The following is a 25,356-nucleotide window of genomic DNA, read 5'->3' on the forward strand; positions in this document are numbered from 1 at the left end:
CACGTAGTACTTTCAAGCCTCAAGCTTGCATGACTTCTACCCAGCATTCCATAAAAACATCCTCTTTTCAAAAAGAACACAGATTAGGTCTTATATATAATATACTAAATGTCAAAAAACAATGGAGCAAAACCTGCAAGGACAATTGAAGGAAAGTTACAACTCCAAAATTCTAGATACCACCAAGTTGTTATTCATTTAAAAAAGCAACTGAAGAGCTATCTTAAATATGTAGTGTACTTTCCTGAATACACACTTAGTTTGGGTAGATTGTGTGCAAAGTTAGCATTTTCCTTTTATCAACTCCCTGAAGTATTTCTTGCCCACAGTGACTTTGGGCTTGGCCATATGACTTGCTTTGGTCAATGAGACAATGGTAAATGTGAAGCAAACAGATACTTGAAAAGTGCTTCCACATTGTGGCCTGCCCTCTTTTAATGTTTTTGGACATGTAACGAGTTATCAAGTCCTAGCTAGCTTGCTGGATGAGGCACAAGACTACATGGAAGACAACTGAAGCCTCCTAAGTGACAGCCAGCCAAATATTACACATATAACGAGGACATCTTAGATCATCCAATTGCCAGCTGACCCCAGCTGATTGCAAATGCAAGAAAGAACACAGCCAAGCCAGCTCAGAACAGAAGAATCTCCCAGCTGGCCCACAGAATCCTGAGCTAAGTAAAGTGTTGCTTAAAGCCACTAAATTTGGATGTTTTGTTCCGCAGCAGAAGTTAAATGATACACTAGGTAAAGACCTGTGCCCTCCCCAAAAGGTAGATGAAATCAAAAGATAAAAATAGGTTTTGGGTAAATTGACTAAGTATACTCCACCATGCCTTCCCACTGAAGGCATTTTTAAAAACACTGAATACCTGCAGCAGTTTAAAAACTGAAAATTAAATAGTAGCAGGTAGTTTGGGGAAGAAGACCAGATTTTTAAAATTCCGTCAAATTGGCATTGTGTTTTCCACTTCTTTTCCTTCAGTAACCTCTAGCCTAAATGCAAGGCAGCTAGAAACCTGGAAGTAGACATTGGACTTACATAAACATAGAGGGCTATAGGAGAAGCTATTAGCTGTGACACAAAAAGCAGAAAAGGGAAAATAAAGATGATCCCAAATTTTTCATTTTTCTCGCTACTTCCTCATGCCCCAGTCACCAGACAATCCCAAAATGGCAACAGCAGCAGTGACACCAACAGAGGCCTACAACTACCTACAACTCTGAAATAGAAAAACTTTCCTCCCTGATCAGAGGAGCTGTGATCCAAGAGGGTGGGGCAACAACCTGTTGTTTTATTTTCTGTCTGTCCTGCTGCCACTTGGCCTCAGATGTGGACACAGTCATAAGGAGTGTTTAGTAGATTAGAATAACTAAAGCCCCAACTTTCCAGTTAGAGCAATGAAAAGGGGAGCCCTAGGAACCAAAAAGTACTGGGGAGATTTCAGAAGGGGTAAAGATTGAGAAAGCAACACCATAAAGTTCTTTATGAACTGCTGAATCCCTAAGCTACACATGAATGGGACTAATCCTAGGCAGAAACCTACCAAAGACTTCGAGAATTGAACTATAGAATAGGAGCATTGTGGGAGTTCCAGAGAGGCCACTTTGTGGTGCATCTGCAGGACAGGTACAAATAGCACTGCAAAGGTGTTGGAAACAATTAACAATAGGATACTGGTCAGAATTTGTATTCTGAATCCAACCAGATTGATTTCCTGATAGAATAAAATTATCAGAATTCTATGTATGGTTTAAACAAGACTTGGAGTTTCATAATATAATATTCAGAATATCCAGAATACAATCCAAAATTACTCAGCACACAAAGAACCTGGTAAACTTCAACTTCCATGAGTAAAACAATTGATAAACATCAAATTCTGAGATGACACAGATGTTTGAATTATCCAACAAAGATCTGGGGGGGGGTGTGTGTGTGTGTGTGTGAGTGAGAGAGAAAGAGAGAAAGAGAAAGAAAGAAAGAGAGAGAAAGAAAGAAAGAAAGAGAGAGAGAGAGAGAGGAGAGGGAGGGAGGGAGGGAGGGAGAAAGGAAGGGTCTCACTCTGTTGGCCAGGCTGGAGTGCAGTGGCTCAATCATGGCTCACTGTAGCCTTGACCTCTCCAGGCTCAGGTGATCCTCCCACATCAGCCTCCCAAGTAGCTGGGACTACAGGCATACACCACAACGCCCAGCTAATTTTTGTAATTTTTTTGGAGATGGGGTTTCACCATATTGCCCAGGCTGGTCTTGAACTCCTAGGCTCAAGTGATCTGACCACTTTGGCCTCCTGAAATGCTGGAATTACAGGCATGAGCCTTTGTGCCTGGCCACAAAGACTTTTAAAGCAACCATGATAAAAATGTTCTAAGAAGTAAGGGCGAATACTCTTGAAATGAATAGAAAGCCAGGAAGTTTCAGAAACAAACAAACAAACAAAAACAAAAAAAACAGGTATGAATGGAAATTTGAGAACTGAAAAATGCTGTAACTAAAACAACAACAAAAAAATTCATTAGCTAGACTCAATATCAGAATGGAGATAACAGAGGGAAGAATCAGTGCATATGAAGGTAGATTAACAGATATTACCTGGTCTGAACAACAGAGAGAAAAAATATTTTTTAAAAAACGAACAGAGCCTCAGGGACTTTGAGAATGATACCCAAATGTCTAACATTTGTGTCATCAGAGGTCCTGAAGGAGAGGAGAAAGAGTGTGGGGCATAAAAATAAAACTAGTTGAAAAATAATTGCAAGAAAATTTCCCAAATTTGGCAAATGACATAAACCTACACATTCAAGAAGCTCGGCAAAACCAAACTAGATGACCCCAAAGGAGTCCATACCTACACACATCATAATAAAACTGAAAACTAAAGACAAAGAAAAATATATTGAAAGCAGCCAGTGAAAAATGATATATTATTTTGGGGTGAACATTAATTCAAATGGCTGTGAGACTCTTAACCCACTAAATGCTAGCAGCACCTCACAGGTTGTGACAACCAAAAATGTCTTCAGACAAGCCTAGTGTCATCTGGGGGCAAAATTGTCCCCAGCTGAGAAACATGAATGTAAGTTGAGTCTTCCATCCTAGTTTTTTTAAAAGAAATATTCCAGTTTGGCTTGTTTTCCCATCTTAGGATTTGCAAGTCCAAATTCAATAAACAAACATGGGGTAGATCAGAAGGCACCCAGTCCCTCATGACCCATGAAAAAGGAATTTAAAAATATTGTTCAGTACCAGGTTTATTCCATTTCAGTTATTTATAAAAGATGAGCACTTAATAAAGTTCGTATTCTTTTTTTGTTTTTGTTTTCGCTTGAAACAGAGTCTCACTCTGTCACCAGGCTGGAGTGCAGTGGCGCGGTCTCAGCTCACTGCAACTTCCACTTTCCGAGTTCAAGTGATTCTCCTGCCTCAGCCTCCTGAGTGGCTGGGACTACAGGTGCCCGCCACCACGCCCAGCTAATTTTTTGTATTTTTAGTAGAGACAGGGTTTCACCATGTTGGCCAAGATGGTCTTGATCTCCTGACCTCGTGATCCGCCCACCTTGGCCTCCCAAAGTGCTGGGAATACAGGCGTGAGCCACCGCACTCGGCCCAATAAAGTTCATTTTCAAAGAGCCATAGACACGTTGAATCCTTACCCATTCTTCTCATCTGAGAAAGAAGATGCTGCTTTAAGAAAGACACTGATGAGGAGAGAACATTCCTACCATATGTCGAGGTGTCTGCAGTTGAGTCAACAAATTCTAAAGCAACCTAAGAACAGTATTCTGGTTGCTAGCCAACTTTCTTACCAGTTGAAGACTATGTTTCATACCGCATGGTAGGGATTCTGAAAGATTTTTCAGCAGCTGTAAGAAATGCCATATTGGGGGAGATTGCACATATAGCAAATATTTGAATTAAGAAACACTTGTGATACCTTGGAATATATCAACCTAAAAATATGCATTTGCAGAAGAGATACTGAATATGGCTGTCAGATTTATTTCAGTACCTTTTAAATCTCAGAAGAAAAAAAATATTATTGTGAGTAAAGCAGTTAAATAGGAACAAGAAAATTTGCCAACTAAATACTTCGTGTAATTCACCTAGAAGCCTATAAAAAAAGGAAAGATCTTGACACTGGATATATGAACTATTTAGATTGAGAAAAAATAATGTTCAATAATTAGTAGTAAATAAACAAGCACTACTTTGTAAACGTTAACAGTTTCAGTTGAACACATAGAATCATAATTGGCTAATGTGCTGGCTTGAATAAACATGTCCATAAAAGTTTTATCTTGGCTGAGCACATTGGTTCACACCTGTAATCCCTGCACTTTGAGAAGCCAAGGTTGGGAGGATTGCTTGAGGCCAGGAGTTCACACCAGCCTGGGCAACATAGCAAGACCCCCATTTTACAAAAATAAAAATTAAAAAATAGCTGGGCATGGTGGTGTACATCTGTAGTCCCACCTACTTGGGAGGCAGAGGCAGGAGGCTTATTTGAGCCCAAGAATTCAAGGCTGCAGTGAGCTATGATTGCACCACTGCACTGCAGCCTAGGAGACAGAGCAAGACCCTGTCTTTTAAAAAAATTTTTTTTTTTAAAGTTTTAACTCTTTAGCTCTAAAGATGGAGATTGCACAGATCTATTATTATAATCAACTTTTATTATTTAACAAGATCTAATCACTCTACCGAAGAAGTCATGACAAATCCATAGTAACTTATACTTCTCTTCCCTTTTTATTTTTTCTGAAACCTAACTTTACTGAAATCAGCTTTTTCCCAAAACAGAATAGGCATTATATTTCTTTATTTATTCAACGAACCTCTATTGATAACCTTTTGTGATAGGCACAGTGGTGGCTACTACAGTCACAAAAGTGAGTAAGACACAAATCTTCAACTGGTACCCCCATAGGAACTTAGACTCTAGTAAGGAAAGGAACTATAGACATAAAAATTACATTACAAATTGGTAACTGCTGTTAGATAGATAGGACCTAAGACCATGAGAGCACAAAGGATTGAGTAAAGCATTCTGGCTGGAAGAAAGGCCTCACAGAGAGAGTGACATTTAATCAAGCTCTTAAACTTGGTGGGGTTTTACAAAGGAACTGGGGGAAGTACATTCTTCTATACTGGCAGACCAGCAAGGACAAGGCTCTGAATTTCTGATCCAGCCTAGCACATATCTAGGAAATGAAGCTAGAGAAAGATAAGGGTAGATAAGACTCCTGGTGGCCCCTTAACAGCAATGAGTTTTAAAGATGAATCAGGCCACTTCTGTGCCTAGAGCAAATGCTCACATCTCTTACCCAGCTGGCTAGTGTTAGGAGTGTAGCCTATGGCGTGATGAAGGATAAACAGTGAGTAACAGCTGTCTGAGGTCTAGAGAGGCAGGCTGTGGAGGGCACAAGAATTTGAATCTCAGTTTGAGGAATTGGTATGTTGTTATTTAAGCAATTAAGGATGCTAAGAGAGTTTTAAAGCAGATATATGACTTAATCAGCTTTGTGAAGCATTTGAAAGCATTGGAATGGGAAGAAACTTGTCTTGGGGAACCTGATGAGGAAGCTATTGCATTAATAATCTGGGTGATAATTTTTATCCTATCATGTGAATTGTGGCCAGAGCATAACTCTAAACTTATAATGACATTGCCTTCAAAAAGTTTTTATTGTTGTCAACCACCAGTGTGTCCTGGGAGGGGAAGAAAGAATTATCATTGGTGCAGATTAATAATGAGTTGAATGGATTTTTGCTGTTGACTTTTAAAAGCCCTGTTAGTAATGTAAATTCAGAATATTTTTATTCAGTCCATCCTATTCAGATTTTCTTAAGGCTTCTACTTCTTTAGCTGATGGATCTTTAGCTTATTGGGAAAAGAAAAAGAATCTAATCCCGATTCCTAGATTCTTGGGCTTATAATAACTATGCAGACATGGATTTGGACTGACTCCACCAAACAGGGCAATCACAAGTGATTACAAATTACTGAGTGGCCTGTGTTGCTTCCTAATCCTCCCAAGATCTTAGCTTCAACCCCTTGAAATATAAAAACTTGTACTTAATATCACTAGCTGGAAAATAATGAACCGTTATCTATGAGGCAAGGAGAATTTGTTCTGTTTTCTGTAAACTGTGTCATATAAGGCAGTGGTCCCCAACCTTTTTGGCACCAAGGAGTGGTTTCATGGAAGGCAGTTTTTCCAAGGGCAAGGGGATAGTTTTGAGATGAAACTGTTCTACCTCAGATCATCAGGCATTAGATTCTTATAAGGAGCACATAACCTAGATCCCTTGCGTGCACAGTTCACAGTAGGGTTTGTGCTCCTATGAGAATCTAATGCTGCGGCTGATCTGACAGGGGGCAGAGCTCAGGCATTATAATGGTGGCTCACCCACCGCTCAGCCACCACTCACCTCTTGCTGTGTGGCCCAGTTCCTAACAGGCCACGGACTGGTACCAGTCCATGACCCAGGGGTTGGGGACCCCTGATATAAGGAGCAGTTAAAGACATTGGGAATATTTAGTACAGAGAAAATAAGTCTCAGCTCGGACTCAATATTTGAAGACCTGTCATACAGAAGATGGTGTCAGCATACCTACTCTATAAGGCTACAGGAGTTAAGACCAATTGGAGGAACTTAAGTAGAGACAGGTTTACTTTATCCTAAGAAAGACCTTCTAACAGTCTGAAGTCAGCAAGGCTATCTCACATCTAGAGTTCTGCTTTGTTGCAGTTTTGCAATATTCTCTGGAAGGGACTTTATCTTCCTTAATATAGTACCACAAACACAGTTGAGTATTCTAAAAAGTAAATCTTGAATTATATTGAGTTGACTAAGACATTCTGATTTGAAAGTTTATATGAATAGACTGTTGCATTCAAATTTAGAAAAACAAAGTGTCTTCACAGGATAAAGATAAGATGCTGAGCTAATAATAGCATCATAATGACAATAAGAGATAATACTTATGGAATGCTTAGTATGTGCCAGACACTCTGTTAAGCACAAAACCATGGGCATGTCATTTAAATCCTTTTAACAACCCTATGGAGTATATACTGTGATCTTTCCCTATTTTACAGCGGAAATAGCTCAGAGAAGTTAAATATATTTAAACAGATATTTAGATAGCTTGGCCCTTCTTGAAGGTTTTGGGGGTTTTCCGCCTTAAAGTGCCTGTCACCCCATGTGCAATTGCCCATTAGCCACAAGCATTTTTAAAATTTCTCCAATTGTATTCAGCAACCCAAGTATCTTTGTCAAAAAGATACTTACTCCATAAGAATGTTTTTCTTTTTCTATTTGTTATGGTACCTTTACTTACATCCATTGTCAGATTGGTGACCAGTTAACTGGCTGTAGTTCTGAGATGGTGCTATTTGGCCAAATGTCAGTCTTTAAAGGAAGTTTCTGATTTCGTTTAAATTTTTAAAGATCAGTTAGTTTATTTAAAAAGTATGGGTATAGTTCCAGAGTGATATAAATATAGAGATTTTGCTTGGCTTAAAGTGTTTGAAGATGCGTAAATCAGACTGGATTGAAATTGTTTTGATTACCTCTCTGTTTCTCTCCTAGACTGTAAGGTCACTTTTCTTTCCTAAACACATAGGAGACACTTAGTAAAAATTAGTAGAATTAATGGGTTAATGCATGACTGAGTATGTGAATGAATGAACTTACTTCAATATCTCAAAGAATCTCTGCCTTTTGCTTGCTAATCCAATGGATGACTTATAAATGAGCAAATTTCCTGCTTGTTGATTTGATTAGTCCCTAGATTTTTCTTACCACAGTACTATTAAGACTAAGGTTATGGGTTTCCTACACAATGTGGTCTAATTTGCTTCATTACGTAATATACTTATAATCCCAGCCACCTGAGTTGTAGATGTGAGCTTTTGGTCACACCAGGGAACGGTATAATTTTGGATCTCTCACAGTTATGGCTGTCACAGAAAAGAAGGCCAGTTGGCTTTACTAATAAATTAGTAGGCTCAAGTTCATGCACTAAAGAAGACATATTATTGTGGTAATAGTGAGAAATTGCTCATAAAGCTGAGTTAATTGCACTTTTGTGAAGTTCAGCATATTGAAAATGGTTTGGAACTACTTTTTGATATTTTTAGTTAATTATAGTCTGAAACAGTTTTATAACTCATTCTGATTTTAATTAAGTAGGTTTATTTACATCAGCCACTGAGAATTTATATGTAACTGATTATTCATTTAGTGACACTGAAAAGGTATTTTCAATTTATCAGCATTTTGAGTAGAGAAACAACTCTTCATGTGTTTCTTGAAGAGCTCGGGAAATGAAAATGAAGACACTTGTTTCATCTACTTTATTTCCTGTAGGATTTAAATCTCAGTCTTGAGTTACTTAATCAGCCCGTTCAAATACTGTTTATATGTAGTAGATGGTGAGTGACTTTGGTGTTGATGACTATGCACCTTTCAAATTGTCTGCTCGAAGGCTGAACACAGCAACAGCCGACCTTTTTCACCTGGATGTAGAATACCACATTTGTCCAGCAATTACATCAGTAATTGTAAGAGATGCCCCAGATAGTTCCCTTTATGGTTAAGTTTTGTCTTGATATGAAATGAAGCTCTGGTTTCTCTGTATTTATGATTCCGTCTAATTTCTCCTTTTCTAGTGGCATGGAGTTTTGTCTAAAAAAATCTGGTTTTTACCCCTTTCAGGTAAAGTAGATCATGAAACTAATTCCATGATAGTTAGATAGCTTCAATACTTAGTTGTGATTTTAGTAAGTACAAAACCATGTCCCTTGACAGAAGGGAAATGTGCAGAAACACTGTAAACATTACCCAGAAACTTGGTTCAGGCCATCAAGCACAACCCAACTTTCTCCATTAGGCATTTTAGAAGACACTGTTGCCTGTGTCTTCAGAGTTTACCTGAATTAAGGGAATGTATCATAGAGACACATGAACATGAGCTTTGGCAACTTAAAAGCACACATACTGTGGAAGTATGGCCTGATCCCTTTAACCAGAATTTACATCCCAAACTGACTGAGCATGAGACACTACCATCATTTGACACCCTCTCATTAAATATTTAATCTGGTTTTTCTCTTTCTTTTTTACTCCCACGGTGACTCAGCATACAGTCAGGTTTCTTGACTGGTCATCACAGTAGATTTACTTTAAAAATACCTCTGTAAAAGGCCACAGGCCTTCTGAATGGGTCATTGAATCCAACCACATAGATCACTTGATAGATTGCTCAGTGTACTCATAAGTGGTTGTTTTAACTATCCTCTTTGTTCTTCCTCTCCCTTCTTTCTGGGAGGTTCTGGGGGTAAGACTGCAGCCCTCCAGGAATACGGACCCTGGCCGGGGCCCACCCAGTGTAGCATTTACCATAGCACTCCATGTAGAAAGCTGTTTTGGTATGTCTGGCGTCTTCGTGAGATTGCAAACTGGAGTGCAGAAACCAGTCCTTACTCAGTGCTGTTCATTCAGCAGATATAGATCCTGTACCTCCGGGGTGCCAAGCACCAAAGTAGGCACTGGGAATGCAAGGACAGTTGTTAGGATGTGGTCCCTGCTCTCAAAGAAACTGTGTTTATGAGGAAAGAAACAAACGTGACAAGCCTGCTAGCAACATTTCAAGTGTTTAATAAGGACCATCTCAATAAAACCCTGTGACAGAGATTATTAGCATTTCCTTTTTGTCGGTGGAAAAACTGAGGCTTTACAAAATTATTTAACTTGTACACAGACTGTAACAAGGTAGTTTGAACACAGGCACTTCAACTTTAGAGTTTGAACTCTTAGCCAGTATACTAGATAGCCTAGAGGTGGTAATAAATTAATGTATTATAAAATCACAAGGAAGGAAAGACCTAATCTCTTTCCTTGGGGGACAAGTTGAAGTTACCAGAAAGTTTTTACAGAGTTACATGTAGGATTGTACCAGCCAAAGAGAAGGAGGGAGAGTCTAGGCAAGAGGAAATGACTTGAGGAAAGTACAGAGATGGGAAAGCAGGGCCTGAGACTTAGCAGTTTAGGACCGAGCTGAAGGATGGGATGTGGGATTTGTGGAAAGTGAAGTACACTAGTTAGGCAGAAGTTATGGATGAGTTAAAAAAAAATTGATGTCCTTCGCCCACGTTTTGATGGGGTTGTTTGTTTTTTTCTTGTAAATTTGTTGGAGTTCATTGTAGATTCTGGATATTAGCCCTTTGTCAGATGAGTAGGTTGCGAGAAATTTCTCCCATTTTGTAGGTTGCCTGTTCAGTCTGATGGTAGTTTCTTTTGCTGTGCAGAAGCTCTTTAGTTTAATTAGATCCCATTTGTCAATTTTGGCTTTTGTTGCCATTGCTTTTGGTGTTTTAGACGTGTAGTCCTTGCCCATGCCTTTGTCCTGAATGGTAATGCCTAGGTTTTCTTCTAGGGTTTTTATGGTTTCAGGTCTAACGTTTAAGTCTTTAATCCATCTTGAATTAATTTTTGTATAAGGTGTAAGGAAGGGATCCAGGTTCAGCTTTCTACATATGGCTAGCCAGTATTTCCAGCACCATTTATTAAACAGGGAATCCTTTCCCCATTTCTTGTTTTTGTCAGGTTTGTCAAAGATCAGATAGTTGTAGATATGCGGCGTTATTTCTGAGGGCTCTGTTCTGTTCCATTGATCTATATCTCTGTTTTGGTACCAGTACCATGCTGTGTTGGTTACTGTAGCCTTGTAGTATAGTTTGAAGTCAGGTAGCATGATGCCTCCAGCTTTGTTCTTTTGGCTTAGGATTGACTTGGCAATGCGGGCTGTTTTTTGGTTCCATATGAACTTTAAAGTAGTTTTTTCCAATTCTGTGAAGAAAGTCATTGGTAGCTTGATGGGGATGGCATTGAATCTATAAATTACCTTGGGCTGTATGGCCATTTTCACGATATTGATTCTTCCTACCCATGAGCATGGAATGTTCTTCCATTTGTTTGTATCCTCTTTTATTTCATTGAGCAGTGGTTTGTAGCTCTCCTTGAAGAGGTCCTTCACATCCCTTGTAAGTTGGATTCCTGGGTGTTTGATTCTCTTTGAAGCAGTTGTGAATGGGAGTTCACTCATGATTTGGCTCTCTGTTTGTCTGTTATTGGTGTATAAGAATGCTTGTGATTTTTGTACATTGATTTTGTATCCTGAGACTTTGCTGAAGTTGCTTATCAGCTTAAGGAGATTTTGGGCTGAGACAATGGGGTTTTCTAGACATACAATCATGTCATCTGCAAACAGGGACAATTTGACTTCCTCTTTCCCTAATTGAATACCCTTTATTTCCTTCTCCTGCCTAATTGCTCTGGCCAGAACTTCCAACACTATGTTGAATAGGAGTGGTGAGAGAGGGAATCCCTGTCTTGTGACAGACACTTCTCAAAAGAAGACATTTATGCAGCCAAAACACACATGAAAAAATGCTCACCATCACTGGCCATCAGAGAAATGCAAATCAAAACCACAACGAGATACCATCTCACACTAGTTAGAATGGCAATCATTAAAAAGTCAGGAAACAACAGGTGCTGGAGAGGATGTGGAGAAATAGGAACACTTTTACACTGTTGGTGGGACTGTAAACTAGTTCAACCCTTGTGGAAGTCAGTGTGGCAATTCCTCAGGGATCTAGAACTAGAAATACTGTTTGACCCAGCCATCCCATTACTGGGTATAGACCCAAAGGACTATAAATCATGCTGCTATAAAGACACATGCACACGTATGTTTATTGTGGCACTATTCACAATAGCAAAGACTTGGAACCAACCCAGATGTCCAACAGTGATAGACTGGATTAAGAAAATGTGGCACATATACACCATGGAATACTATGCAGCCATAAAAAATGATGAGTTCATGTCCTTTGTAGGGACATGGATGAAATTGGAAATCATCATTCTCAGTAAACTATCTCAAGAACAAAAAACCAAACACCGCATATTCTCACTCATAGGTGGGAATTGAACAATGAGAACACATGGACACAGGAAGGGGAACATGACACTCTGGGGACTGTTGTGGGGTGCGGGGAGGGGGGAGGGATAGCTTTAGGAGATATACCTAATGCTAAATGACGAGTTAATGGGTGCAGCACACCAGCATGGCACATGTATACATATGTAACTAACCTGCACATTGTGCACATGTACCCTAAAACTTAAAGTATAATAATAATAAAATAAAATAATAAAAATAAAAAAATAAAAAATTTAAAAAAAAGGTGATGTCAAAATTCTCTTGGTCAATTAAGTTCTATTTACAAAAACAAATCAACCAGTAAACATATTTGTATTTAAATCTTTTTATTGATATGTAACTCTTTCTTTCATCATTTAATTACCCGTATTACAGAAACCTGTAAGGATTGTGTGTGTGTGTGTATGTATACCTATAACTCATTATATTTTAATATGCATATACATTTTAGGATGTATATATGTCAATCGGTATATTTGTGTGTTTTGGAGAATTCCCCCACTTATTTAAATAACTCCATTAAATGGCTTGAACTTAAAAAAAAAAAAAAATTGAACTCTGTCCTAAAATAATATAGCAAGCCTTTCAACAATTTTAATCAGAGGAAGCCTAATTAGGTTTTTTTTTAGTTCTGATGACCTATAGAAAAAAATTGATCAGCCAGAATTGATAAGAATGGTGACTTCTTCAAGGAAAAGCAGCCAGTCTTAGAGGAACCCTAGATTTCTGACTTGAGTGAAATTGTTGTCCTAGAAGCATTATGATTTCATTATAACCCTTTTAAAAAATAATCTTCCAACATGTATCAGGAGTCTTAAAAATGTTTATACTTTTATGCTAGTAATTTCATGTCTGGGAATTGGCTTAAGCAAATAATACAAATGCAAGATATATGCCTTTTGACCAGCATTTATGATATTAGTTCAGAGTGCTTAAAACATATTGGTGAAATTGAATAAATAAATAAATGATTGACTGGTTGGTAGAAAATAGTGGCAACATTGGAAACAGTACACTTAAATTTAATGTTAATGTACATTTACTAGGTAGTTATTATGAATCCAATTGTGGTTCTGAAAGTTATATAATTACATGTAAAAATGTATTGTAACTTAAAAAAAACAGAATAGGAAAATATACTTAGACCTATGTTTAAATAAACTTGAAAAAATACATCAAATCATAATGGTGGGCCAAGTGCAGTGGCTAACACCTGTAATCCTAGCACTTTGGGAGGCCAAGGCAGGCAGATCACTTGAGCCCAGCCTGGGCAACATGGCAAAACCCTCTCTACATAAAATACAAAAATTAGCTGGGCATGATGGCATGTGCCTTTAGTCCCAGCTACTCAGGAGGCTGAGGTGGGAGAATCTCAGGCCACTGCACTCCAGCCTAGGTGACAGAGGGAGACCCTGTGTCAAACAAACAAAAAAAATTATAATTGGGGGGGATTGTCCTTCTATTCTCTATTTTTTCAATATTCAATATACTTAGTTCATTTTCTTTGAGACTGTTCATTTTGGACTTATATTAGAAATATCTGAAACATCAAAATGACAATAAACAGTAAACAATTGGAAATAGGCTTGGAATTAAACTCTGGGTTTATACGCTGGAGATATTCAGTAAATGTTAACTGAATTGAAGTTGTATCCATTTTCCTTCCCCTTGGGTCAGGATTCCAGAATCCTAATGAAATGTATTAGAATATTAGAAGTTTTACCATTATTTGAATATATTATTGGGTAACAAAAATTTCTTCCCTAACACAGAAGAAACATTGATTGCTTTTCTTAATACCTATATTATTTTTCTTATGTGGCAATTCTTGTTCAAGGGCCAAGGGTCTGCTCTCACTGCTTTCAAATATTTTAAGTTATTATCTTTTTTTTTTTTTTTTTTGAGAGTGGGTCTCACTCTACCACCCAGGCTGGAGTGTATGCTCACAGCTCACTGCAGCCTCGAACTCTTAGGTTCAAGAGATCCTCCCACCTCAGCCTCTCATAGCTGGGACCACAGGTGTGCACCACCATGCCCAGCTAATTTTTGTATTTTTTCTAGAGATGGAGTTTCCCCATATTCCCCAGACTGGTCTCAAACTCTTAGGCTCAGACAATCTGCCCACCTCGGCCTCCCAAAGTGCTGGGATTACAGGCATGAGCCACTATACCCAGCCTGCTTTCAAATTTTTAATGAAATAGAATCCATAGGCATATTTAACCTATTAAATATATATATTTTTTTCTAATAGAGACAAGGTTTCACTATGTTGCCCAGGCTGGTGTTAAACTCCTGAGCTCAAGTAATCTTCCTGCCTCAGCCTTCCAAAGTGCTAGGATTATAGGTGTGAGCCACCACACCTGGCCTCACTTATTGAATTTTGATGGACTTTTAACAACCCAGATATTTTCTAATTAAAGGATTTCAGTTCATTAGCCTAGTAATGTCGTATGCTAAGTGGGCCACACCAGGTGCATTTTGGTTTAAAGATTGATTCTTTGGGAGTCCAGAGTAGCACTTTGAAGAAACAATTGTTTCTCATTGTTACTGTAATAAACTGGAAACATATTTAAAGTGGGGGTAACATGAGGTGCTTCCTCCACTGTTGCCATACCATGAGAACAGGAACCATGTCCCCAGGATTAAGATTAGGACTTGATGTTTTATCCGGCCCAAGTATCTGTGAATACAATGATGTGTGAATTCACGTTTCACAAATTAGTCACATAAACTAGTGCTTCTCAGAGCATAGTTCAGTTCCTTAGCTATCTTTGCAGACTAGTGGTGGGAAGAAAATCGTTAATTTCTACGTTATTTACTAGACAGTGGAAGGTTTGGACTGTCATTCAAAGTGAACGAACAGGCAGAAACTTTGGTGCTGTGTCATGAGGATAGCCAAGGGTCTACCTACTGAAAGGAACTCCACACCAACTTTTCACAAAATCTAAAATTCCCACTGGAGCCTGCTCCTCAAGGACCTCTTTCATCAGTTACATATACCTTATTATGGGGACTTGAGGAATTATCCATTTTCTAAGGGATGTTTCATTAATTCATTCAATAGCACTGGTAGTAGAACTCCCTGAGAAAATGTAACATAGGAAGACAGGTTTAATATACACACATGGCAAGGGAATATGGATATAAGAAAAGTTGGAGCATAATCCTTAAGGGCCCTTTGGAATCCGGGGTCACCTGAAGGAATCTAAAGGCCAGGGCAGTGGGGAGGGACATCAAAGTCAACTCAAGCTCCTCCTACAGGGAAGCCAATAGAATCAATGTCAAAAGAGACCACAGGATAGGACAATGTGATGTGGACTTTTCACTCAAGGGAGTTGCCATGCCGAACAGTGTCTGGAAAAAGAAATAATGATAATTATGGTGTATTCACTGTGTGTTAGGATCCATTCTAAATACTATGCGTGAATCATCATATTAACACTTACAAGAACCTTATAAGTACAATGCCTATATTCATTTTACAGGTCAGGAAACTGAGGCATAGGCAGATCCAAAGTCCTTGAGACTTCACATTAGGCATTCTGACTCTGTAGTCCTTAGACCTTGCTTTTAAGCATTATATTATACTGCCTGCAGACAAACTTTATATATTTCAGGGCCTCTGGGGAATAACAAAAGAAAAATGTAAGTGTATGTCTGGCAGAACACTGTCTGTGATGCCAGATTTCTTCTACCTCATTATCTAAAGTCTTACAAAATATGGACTATACTATGAATTGTCAGCACATGGACACATATAAGGGAATAACACACACTGGGACCTACTGGAGGATGGAGGCTGGGAAGAGGGAGAAGATTAGGAAAAATAACTAACGCGTATTAGACTTAATACCTGGGTGGCAAAATAATTGGTACAACAAACCCCCGTGACACAAGTTTACCTATACTACAAATCTGTACATGTACCCCTGAACTTAAAATAAAAGTTAAATAAAAGAAAAAATCATCTTGTCCTAAGATATTTGACCTAAGATAGCTTTGAGGACCCTTATAACCCCAAACCTAAATCTTTTATCTGACCCAGAATATTTTCTTGGGTTAAGGTTTCTTGAACATAAGGGATTTTTTTTTGTTGTTGTTATTGTTCTGAAGTCTTAGCCAAGAAATATTTTCTTCTTTTCTTTTTCTTTTTTGAAACAGAGTCTTACTCTGTCACCCAGGCTGGAGTGCAGTGGTGTGACCTCGGCTCACTGCAACCTCTGCCTCCTGGGTTCACGCAGTTCTCATGCCTCAGCTTCCTGAGTAGCTGGAATTACAGGTGTGTGCCACCACACCTGGCTAATTTTTGTATGTTCAATAGAGATGGGGTTTCACCATGTTGTCCAAGCTGGTCTTGAACTCCTGGCCTCAAGTGATCTGCCTGTCTTGGCCTCCCAAAGTCCTGGGATTATAGTCATGAGCCAAAGTGACCAGCCATCTTTTCTTTTTAGACTTGCTACCTGAAACGTGGGTAGCTGAGCAGAGTTACTTGGTGGCCTTTGATCCCATTAGAGAGTTCTAAATTGTTGGCCCAGATCCTTGAATGAAATCTGATATTAAAATAACACCAAACTGAAGTCATAGGAGATTTGTAGTATAATGTATACCCTCTCGATAATCAAAACATAGGAAAAATAAAATGAGTTTCAATTGACTTCATTTTTTTACTCATGACTTTCCTTTCACTCTTGAGTGATTTGTAACCCACATCTTCACATATCAGGGACACAGCAAGACATAAAATCCCTAACTCCAATTTGGGATTTTAGAAGCTGTCAGAGCTTAGTAAATAGCAGCACTCTCTTAGATACTCCAGGGAAATTCAGTGAAAAATACTGCTAATAAATTTAAATTTCTCAAAGTTCAGGTACTGCTCTGATGCCGTCTTCCCACACTATTTTATCTTCCATGAGTCTTCAGTCTATCATATTTGTTTGGCTTTTGTTGAGGCCTGACCCAATGACCTCATGTTTACAGATGGACTTGGGCCAGGACTAGGACCCTCTTTAAATTCTGCATTCTTGGTGCCCACTTGCCCAAGCACCACACAGGACACAGAGGGGTTGCAGAACTGATTAAGATATGGCCCTTATCCTTAATACTGATAGTCCAGTGAGAGGTACATTCATGGACCAGTGGATGTTGTTATTGTTGCAAACTGTAGATTAAGCTATGCTACACATTTTTTTTCCATTTTCTGTAGCTGACTACATAATGAACTCAAAATGGGGGAAAAAAGGTCATTTGGATATATGATTTCTTTAAAATAACTTACAGCTTTTGCTGAAAATAATATTCGAATACTTCTCTATCAAACTCTCAGAATTAGCCTAGGGAAGGTTATTTCAAATGCTGTTTCTTACCAACTGGGTAGAAGAATGATACTCTCCACTTTTTTGTCTTCATTGAAAATAATAATAAATCAGAGGTAAAAGTTTATGGACCTTGAGTGGACTTACCATTTTACTGCTTTGAAAGTGCTTTCTTGCCAGGCTCAGTGGCTTACATCTATAATCCCAGCACTTTGGGAGACTGAGGCAGGCAGATTACTGAGTTTGAGACCAGTCTGGGCAATACGGTGAAACCCCATCTCTACAAAAAATAAAAAAACTAGTTAAGCTTGGTTGCACGCCACCCTGTCTCTGCAAAAAATATAAAAACTAGTTGGGTTTGGTTGCATGCCCCTGTAGTCTCAGCTATTCGGAAGGCTGAGGTGGGAGAATTGCCTGAACCCAGGGGTTCAAGGTCGCAGTGAGCTGTGAGCATGCCACTGCGCTGCAGCCCGGGTGACAGAGTAAGACCCTGTCTCCAAAAACAAAAAAGTGCTTTCTTAAAATTAAACTTGTTGTCAGTCACATTGTAACTTTGGACAGAGGGAGTTAATTTCCCCTTTGGTTTCTAAGTTAGCTTTTTGGGAATCACACTGTAAAATGTCATGATCTAGTTCATCTTTAATGGTCCTTAGTTCTGCAACTCAACTTTTAAGCAAGCACGACGCTTCAACCTGCTTACTTTTTCTCTCTTTTTGGTAAAGTCTGTTTGGATGGCGGGGGAGCCATTTACCCAAGGTTGTCACTTGTTTGCTCTGTTTATCCTATGGGGACCACCTGTGTACAATGTCTAGAGTTTACAAAGGGCCATTCCGTTGAAGATGGTTATTATAGAGGCTTGCTGTCTTTCTGTCATGTTAGTGGACTTTTTAAGATGTAAATAATTTTAAAATATTCTTTTTTATTTTCTTTTTAATTACAGAGCAAAGAGATTGCATTCCAACTTCATGAGGATTTAATGAAGGTTCTTAATGAGCTTTATACGGTAAGCACATAATCTTTCTTCTTTTCTAGAATCCTTGGATTAGAATTCTGGTTTGTAAAAACACTGCTCATTGTAGTATTCATTCCAAGCCAGAGTGACAGTGGATCCTCATCTGCTTGAAATACAGGAACAAGGGATGGGTATACACAGCTACATTCCTTTGCCACTCCATCCCAATTTGGAGAAACTGTATTCAAATAAATTATCTATCTACCTATCTGTCTACATACACACATATATACACAATTAGCACACTTTAAGAAACTGAAGTATAGATGTCTCCATAAGATATATTTTTAACTGGATTGTATGTGACCTCTACATATATTGAATTCGAGAATATTTTGTTTAAAATTGATGCCATTGTGGCCAGGTGTGGTGTAATCGCAGCACTTTGGGAGGCCAAGGCTGGTGGATCACTTGAGGTCAGGAGTTTGAGACCAGCCTGGCCAATGTGGTGAAACCCTGTCTCTATTAAAAATGTAAAAGTTAGCTGGGCATGGTGGGATGCGCCTGTAATCCCAGCTTTTTGGGAGGCTGAGGTGGGAGGATCACTTGAACCCGGGAGGCAGAGGTTGTGGTGAGCCAAGATCACACCACCGCACTCCAGCCTGGGCAACACAGTGAGACTCTATCTCAAAAAAAAAAAAAAAAATATTGCCGTTATGGAACTTGAGCAGTTTAGGTTGCGTTATTCTGGTACTTTCTTTTTTTTCCACATTTTAGTTCAATTAATTGTTTTGTTAGTGACATATTAAAATTATTTTTGAAGGATATCTTTGTTTTGCAATAATTTGCTTTTGTGACTCATATTTTATTTAGGGTACTTCATGTAATCATTAAAAATTAAATAATTTAAAACTACTTTATTAAAAATAACTAACACCTGATGATGTTGCATGTTAGAATCAGTAATATACTCATGTAAATCTTTTTTCACACTTAATGACCATGTTATTAAATACAAATTTCTTTTGGGGATATTTTATTTTAAGAGAATAAAATAACAATAAATGAGTAATATTAATTTATATTAATGAAAGATATTTGGATTTTTATTGCACAAGATTATTTTGTTTGTTTGTTTGTTTTTGAGGAGTCTCGCTCTGTCATCCAGGCTGGAGTGCTGTGGCGCAATCTCAGTCACTGCAACCTCCGCCTCCCAGGTTCGAGCAATTCTCCTGCCTCAGCCTCCAGAGTAGCTGGGATTACAGGCATGCACCAGCATGCCTAACAAATTTTTTTGTATTTTTAGTAGAGACAGGGTTTCGCCATGTTGGCCAGGCTGGTCTCAAGCTCCTGGCCTCATGTGATACACCCACCTCAGCCTCCCAAAGTGTTAGGATTACAGGCATGAGCCACCGAGCCCGGCCTGAATTGTTTTTTTATAGGCAACCTAACCTGAAACTCGAAAGCATGTTTCTTGATTTACCAATTCCATTTGTTCCTAAAAAGGCACGTGTGTAAAATACAGTTTTGTAAATTAAATTTTTAATGCTCCTTTGATACTTACTAATTAAAGAAACTTGTAAATTAAACTTTTATAAAATGATTCTTTATATAACGAACTTTCTAGTTTTTTTCTATGTGTGTGATAAATCTATTTTTATAAAGCACATTTACTACATCTGTGCATATAAATTGAATTGATAGTTTCTATGTGTTACTTCCTCCTTCAGAAACTTTCGACTCTCCATGCAACCTACGAAAGCCTCAGGTTAAGAGATTATATCTATATACCAAATGCCTAATGAAACTGATTTTTATGTGATAAAGGCCAATTTCTAGCTCCTGCCTTATGTGATTTGTTAGTTTTTGATACCCTAGGGTATCAACCATTTCTAAAAGCCCAGTAATTTAAAAGTAAAATGACCTTTGTATACCTGATACTTCCAAAGAGGAATAAGCAGAAATTCTGTGTTGTCTTCCATTGAACTCTTTTAAGATGAGGAGGACGTTGTGGCACTTTCCTTGAGGTTCCTTTTGCTTAGACATTGTTTTACCTAGAAATAGAAATCGGTCCCTCATACCTTAAAAAAATAAGTCTGCTGGTTGTCATGCCATGATAGGTTAGAGCCTGTTGATTATGGTCTGAAAATAGTAGTAGTAGTAAAGACAACAGTGGCAAAGATGAACTTGACCACTGAATACAAGAAAAGTCAATAGAATGTCCTGAAAATTTTATCTCAGTGAGGGATATGTATAATGAAATTTCTCCTAGATCCAGCCAATCGATTGCACCTAGACATTTTGCAGACTCTGTAGCTTTCAAGTAAGTAAGCTGACACCTCAGAACTCTTATCAGTATCAGCCCAAAAGCCGAAAGAGCCAGGTTCTACCAAAAGCCACCAGGGTTGGAGTGACCCTATCACAGTCATTTAACCTCTCAGAATTGGTTGGGGAATTAAGGGATAGGGCAGACAAGTAATGAGGTTTTAATTATGTCATCTGTAGATCACTTTGAGCTCCTGGGGAAAAAATTTACTTGAATCAGAGAGCATACTCAGCAAGGCCAGAGGTCATGTTCTGTGGGGAGGGAACTTCATATCACTCATGCACACACACACACCCTCTCCCTTTTTATTCTAAAAGAAGATGCTATTTGGTCTATCTTGCACTTTATCTTCAGATACACAAACTCTGTCTTGTTCAAATCAAATCTATCCATTATATTAATACTCAGTTTACATTAGGAAAGAGGCAGGATGAGGCATATTTGAACAGCGGAACAATATTTGGAGGAATGTAGTTTAGGTTCCCCATTCAACCACTCACTGGTATTTTGGTCATGAACAAATAACCTAGTTGCATCGTGCATAGAATTTTGTACAACTGATGATGTAATAGTGATTGTTGAAGTAACAGGTATAAAATACATAGCCTCAGGGAATTGAGGATGTTTTTTAATTGTCTTTTCTGGCAAATATTCACTCCTCGCTTGCTCTCAACCCTTGACACTCCTTGGGAGTTGAAAGTGAGCAGTTGAGAAGTATACTAACTTCCATGTGCCAGTGGAGTACTTAATTTTAAATTACAGTCAACCTTAGTGGTGGGTGACAGCCTTATGTTTGGACTTCCTTGCCCCAGAATATTGCTCCCACAGCAATTGTTGATTATTTCAAACATTTTACCAGAAGGCTCTGTCTCAAATAAAATATATATGCTCAGGAAGGAGAATAGAGAGAGATGCCCTATGGTCATTTATACGTTAGAGTGAACTGAGTTTTACCAGGCCAGATTGTGCGGATGATAGGGTAGATATGATATCATATGATGATATGATAGATATATAATACAATAGAGCACAGGTTGTGTGGATATGGCACGAAGCCCTGGACTTACAAGCAGAAGACAGGATGGTGGCATTAGAGTGGCTACTGAAAGGAAAGGCTTTGAAGACTTGCAGCTCCTTTTCTATATTTTTGCCCAATCTTGCCTTTATTTGCCGGGGGAAAAAAAAAGGCCTCAAATGGTTTTAAACCTCTATTTGAATTCTTCAGCCACTACAAAAGACAGCCAGAGCAGTTAAGATTAGTTCAGTCTAGTCTTCACCGGCTACAGTGGCTCATGCCTATAATCCCAGCACTTTGGGAGGCCGAGGTAGGTGGATCACCTGAGGTCAGGAGTTCAAGACCAGCCTGGCCAACGTGGTGAAACCCTGTCTTTACTAAAAGTACAAAAATTAGCCAGGCATGGTGGCAGGTGCCTGTAATCCCAGCTACTCGGGAGGCTGAGGCAGGACAATTGCTTGAACCCAAGAGGTGGAGGTTGCAGTGAGCCGAGATTGTGCCACTGCACTCCAGCTTGGGTGACAAGAGTGAGACTCTGTCTCAAAAAAAAAAAAAGAAAGAAAAGAAAGATGATTAGTTCAGCCTTGAAGAACAAAGGTTCTCAAAATAATGGCATAAACCAAATAGATGTTTATATTCTCTCTCACAAAAAAAAAGACCAAAGATTGACAGTGCAGGCCTGGTATGGAGGTAACATAAAGCCTTCCAAGACTCAAGCTCCTCCTACTGCGTTGTTCAGATAAACCCCATTGTAACGTTTGTCCTTAGAATTCAAGATGGTTGCTAGAACTCCAGCCATTACATCTGCATTCATGGCAACAGAATGGAAAATGGGAAGAAGGGCCTTGCCTTTTAAGGAGACTCCATAAAAGTCTCACACAAGACTATTATATACATCTCATTGGCCAGAACTTAGAACATGGTCTCACCAGGCTGCAAGGAGGTCTGGGAATTCCAGTATTTTAGCTAGCCAGGTCATTGCTAACCAGTTTTTTAAAAATGGGATTCTGTTCATTTGAAAGAGAAGAGGAGTGATTTGTAGCTAACTAGCCATGCCTGCCAGAGTAGCTACACATTTACCACATGCTGATTATGTTTGTGCTAGTTATTGGTGCTAAGCCTATTATTTGCATCATCTCATGTAATCCTCACAGCACCTCTATGAGGTGATTATTCTCATCATCCTCATTTGACAGACGAGGAAACTAAGGCTCAGAGGGACTTGCCCCAGGGTGCACAATAAGTGGTAGGGTGGGATCTCAAGTCCAGGACTGGCTGCAGAGCCTCTACCCTTTACTGTCATTTTTATCTCTATTGCCGTAGTTGTGGGGAACTATTTTCTAAATAAGATCTCTAAATGTTAATGCCTCCCCCACAACACAGAGAACATAAGCAATTTATCTACAGCTCATTTATAGTTTTTAGAATCTATGGCATTAATGTTGCTTTAACAAAATGTAGGTGGCAAATTGAACATGTGGCTCAATGGCAACCTGTACTTCTTAGACATGTGTATTTAAATGATTTAACAGGTGGAATTCATCGGCTAAAAGTGAAAGGGTGAACCAGGATCCCCAGACTCCCTTTCTCAGCCTAATTTGCTAATTCTTTTTGAGTTAAACATTTGAAAGCAAGCTAAAGGATAGAATTAGCAAGTTTGGGAGTAGGGTTAAGAAACCAGGGACACCGTTGTGCTATCATGAAACAAAAGTAACTGGACTGGCGGTCAGCAAGCTTATATTTGAATCCCAGCAAGCTTATATTTGAATCCCAGCTTCATTAATTGTTAGTTGTGTGGCACTGGGAAATCATTTAGCTTCTCTGGGCACCTGTATTAGTCTGAGTTCTCCATAGATACAGAACCAACAGAATGGGGGTGTGTGTGTATGTGTGCATGTGCAAAGTGACTTACTGTAAGGAGTTGGCTCCCACAGTTACGGAAGATGAGAAGTCCCAAGATCTCCAGTGAGCAAGCTGGAGATCCAGCCAGGAGGATTAATGGTATGGTTCTAGTCTGAGTTCAGGCCTGAAAACCAGGAAAGCCAATGGTGTAAGTTCCAGTTCAACTCCAGGAAAAGACCAATGTTCCAGCTCAAAGACCATCACACAGAGAGAGTGAATTCTCTCTTACTAAGCCTTTTTGTTCAATGCAGGTCATCAGTGGGTTGGATAAGACCCACCTGTATTGGAGAGGGCAATCTGTTTTACCCAGCCTACTGATTCATATGTTAATCTCATCCAGAAGCACTCTCACACACATCCAGAATCATGTTTGACCAAATATCTGGGCACCCCACGGCCTGGTCAAGTTGACACATAAAATTAATTATTACAGCGTCTGACAAGGCACAAGGGTATAATGGGGAAGGGTCAACGCTTAAATCACAGCTCTGTCCCTTTCTGGTGTGCACGACTCTGCATCTCAGTTTTCTCATCTGTAAAATGGAGATCAAAATAATACCTCTTAGAGTTGTTAAAAAGAATGAATGTTCTGAAGACAAATGGAAACATTTTGCATGCTTGCTGTGCTGTGCACTGTGAGATGTACTGGGGATATAGCTGTGAATAAAAACAGACCAAGTCCTTCCTCTCAAGGCATTTGCATTCCAGTGAAGAGAGAGAGAGGGGCCATAAATAAATGTATAATATGGGAGGTGTAAGAGGTAAGAGGAAAAGTACAGCTGAGTTGATACAGGTAAAGCATTCAGAACAGTGCCTGTCACAAGGTAAATGTTTAAAAAACATTAGTAGTTAGTGTTAGCCTTCTTATCATCATCGTCCTCTTTATCGGTGGAATGGGGATGGCCCCAGCTTCATGTCAGCCTCACAAAGTAAATGCAGATATCAGGAATGATTTTAATAGTAATTACAGATGGTTTTTTTACATATATATGAATTTTTTTATGATGAATATATGTTACTTTTGTACCAAAAAAAAAAAAAGGAAGGTAACTTCCCTAAGAAACTACATTGATAGTAAATGTTAACAGGGCTGTGATCGAAGAAGTGGAAAAGTGAAAGGCAAAAACAGAAAAATGGTGACACAAAGGTTAGAGGGAACATTCAAAATAAAATGTGCCTTCATTGGCCCAGTAAAGAGGTCATATAAAACGAGTTTAAAGTGTTAAGCCCGTCCCACTACCAAAATCTCAAAAGGTTATGCAGTATTTAATAGAAAAACCATGATTTGCCCTTTATTACTATTTCTTTACTTTCTCTAGGTTTTACAGCATTACACTCAGCATTTTACAAAACAAGGAGTTGACCACTCTCAGTCAGCTAATTCTAATCAAGATTAACACAGATATCATGATAAAGCCATGTGAAATTGATTGTTAATTGTGTGTAATTGATTATCACACTCTCTCTGCATCAGCAGCACACACAGCTAGCCAGAGTCAAGAGGTAATCTATCCTCAAGTTCCATTAGATCAGGAGGAAAAGGACTGAGGAAATGAAGATTTATCCAACCCTTTACCATGAGGGCAAGCACATTATCCCATTTATTTCCCGCAGCAGCACTGTGAGGCAGGTATGCCTAATCTCAGGCTTACATGTGGGAACTGGGGCTTGGAATAATTAGCTCAGGATCATACAGACAGTAAATGACTGATCCAAAATCTAAACCCACTTCTGTTCCCAAGGCCCATCAGTTCCTCATTGGGCAGCTGCCTTAGAGAAGGATGTGCAGAGGAGGTGGTAGAAGGAGGGGTAAACCTGAGCTAAAGAGTCAG

General features: G+C 38.9%; 1 protein-coding gene across 2 annotated transcripts in view; it reads left to right on the plus strand.

The window, feature by feature from the left end:
• Nucleotides 1–25,356, plus strand: part of SRGAP1 (SLIT-ROBO Rho GTPase activating protein 1) — a 321,514-nt gene that overhangs the window by 175,570 nt on the left and 120,588 nt on the right. For both annotated transcript variants that reach the window (XM_054443638.2, XM_054443639.2), the window contains exon 4: nt 18,270–18,332. In XM_054443638.2, the coding sequence (XP_054299613.1) occupies nt 18,270–18,332 (63 nt within the window). The remainder of the gene's footprint in view (nt 1–18,269; nt 18,333–25,356) is intronic.

The sequence above is a fragment of the Pongo pygmaeus genome, chromosome 10, assembly GCF_028885625.2.
Source record: "Pongo pygmaeus isolate AG05252 chromosome 10, NHGRI_mPonPyg2-v2.0_pri, whole genome shotgun sequence".
NCBI classification, from domain to species: domain Eukaryota; kingdom Metazoa; phylum Chordata; class Mammalia; order Primates; family Hominidae; genus Pongo; species Pongo pygmaeus.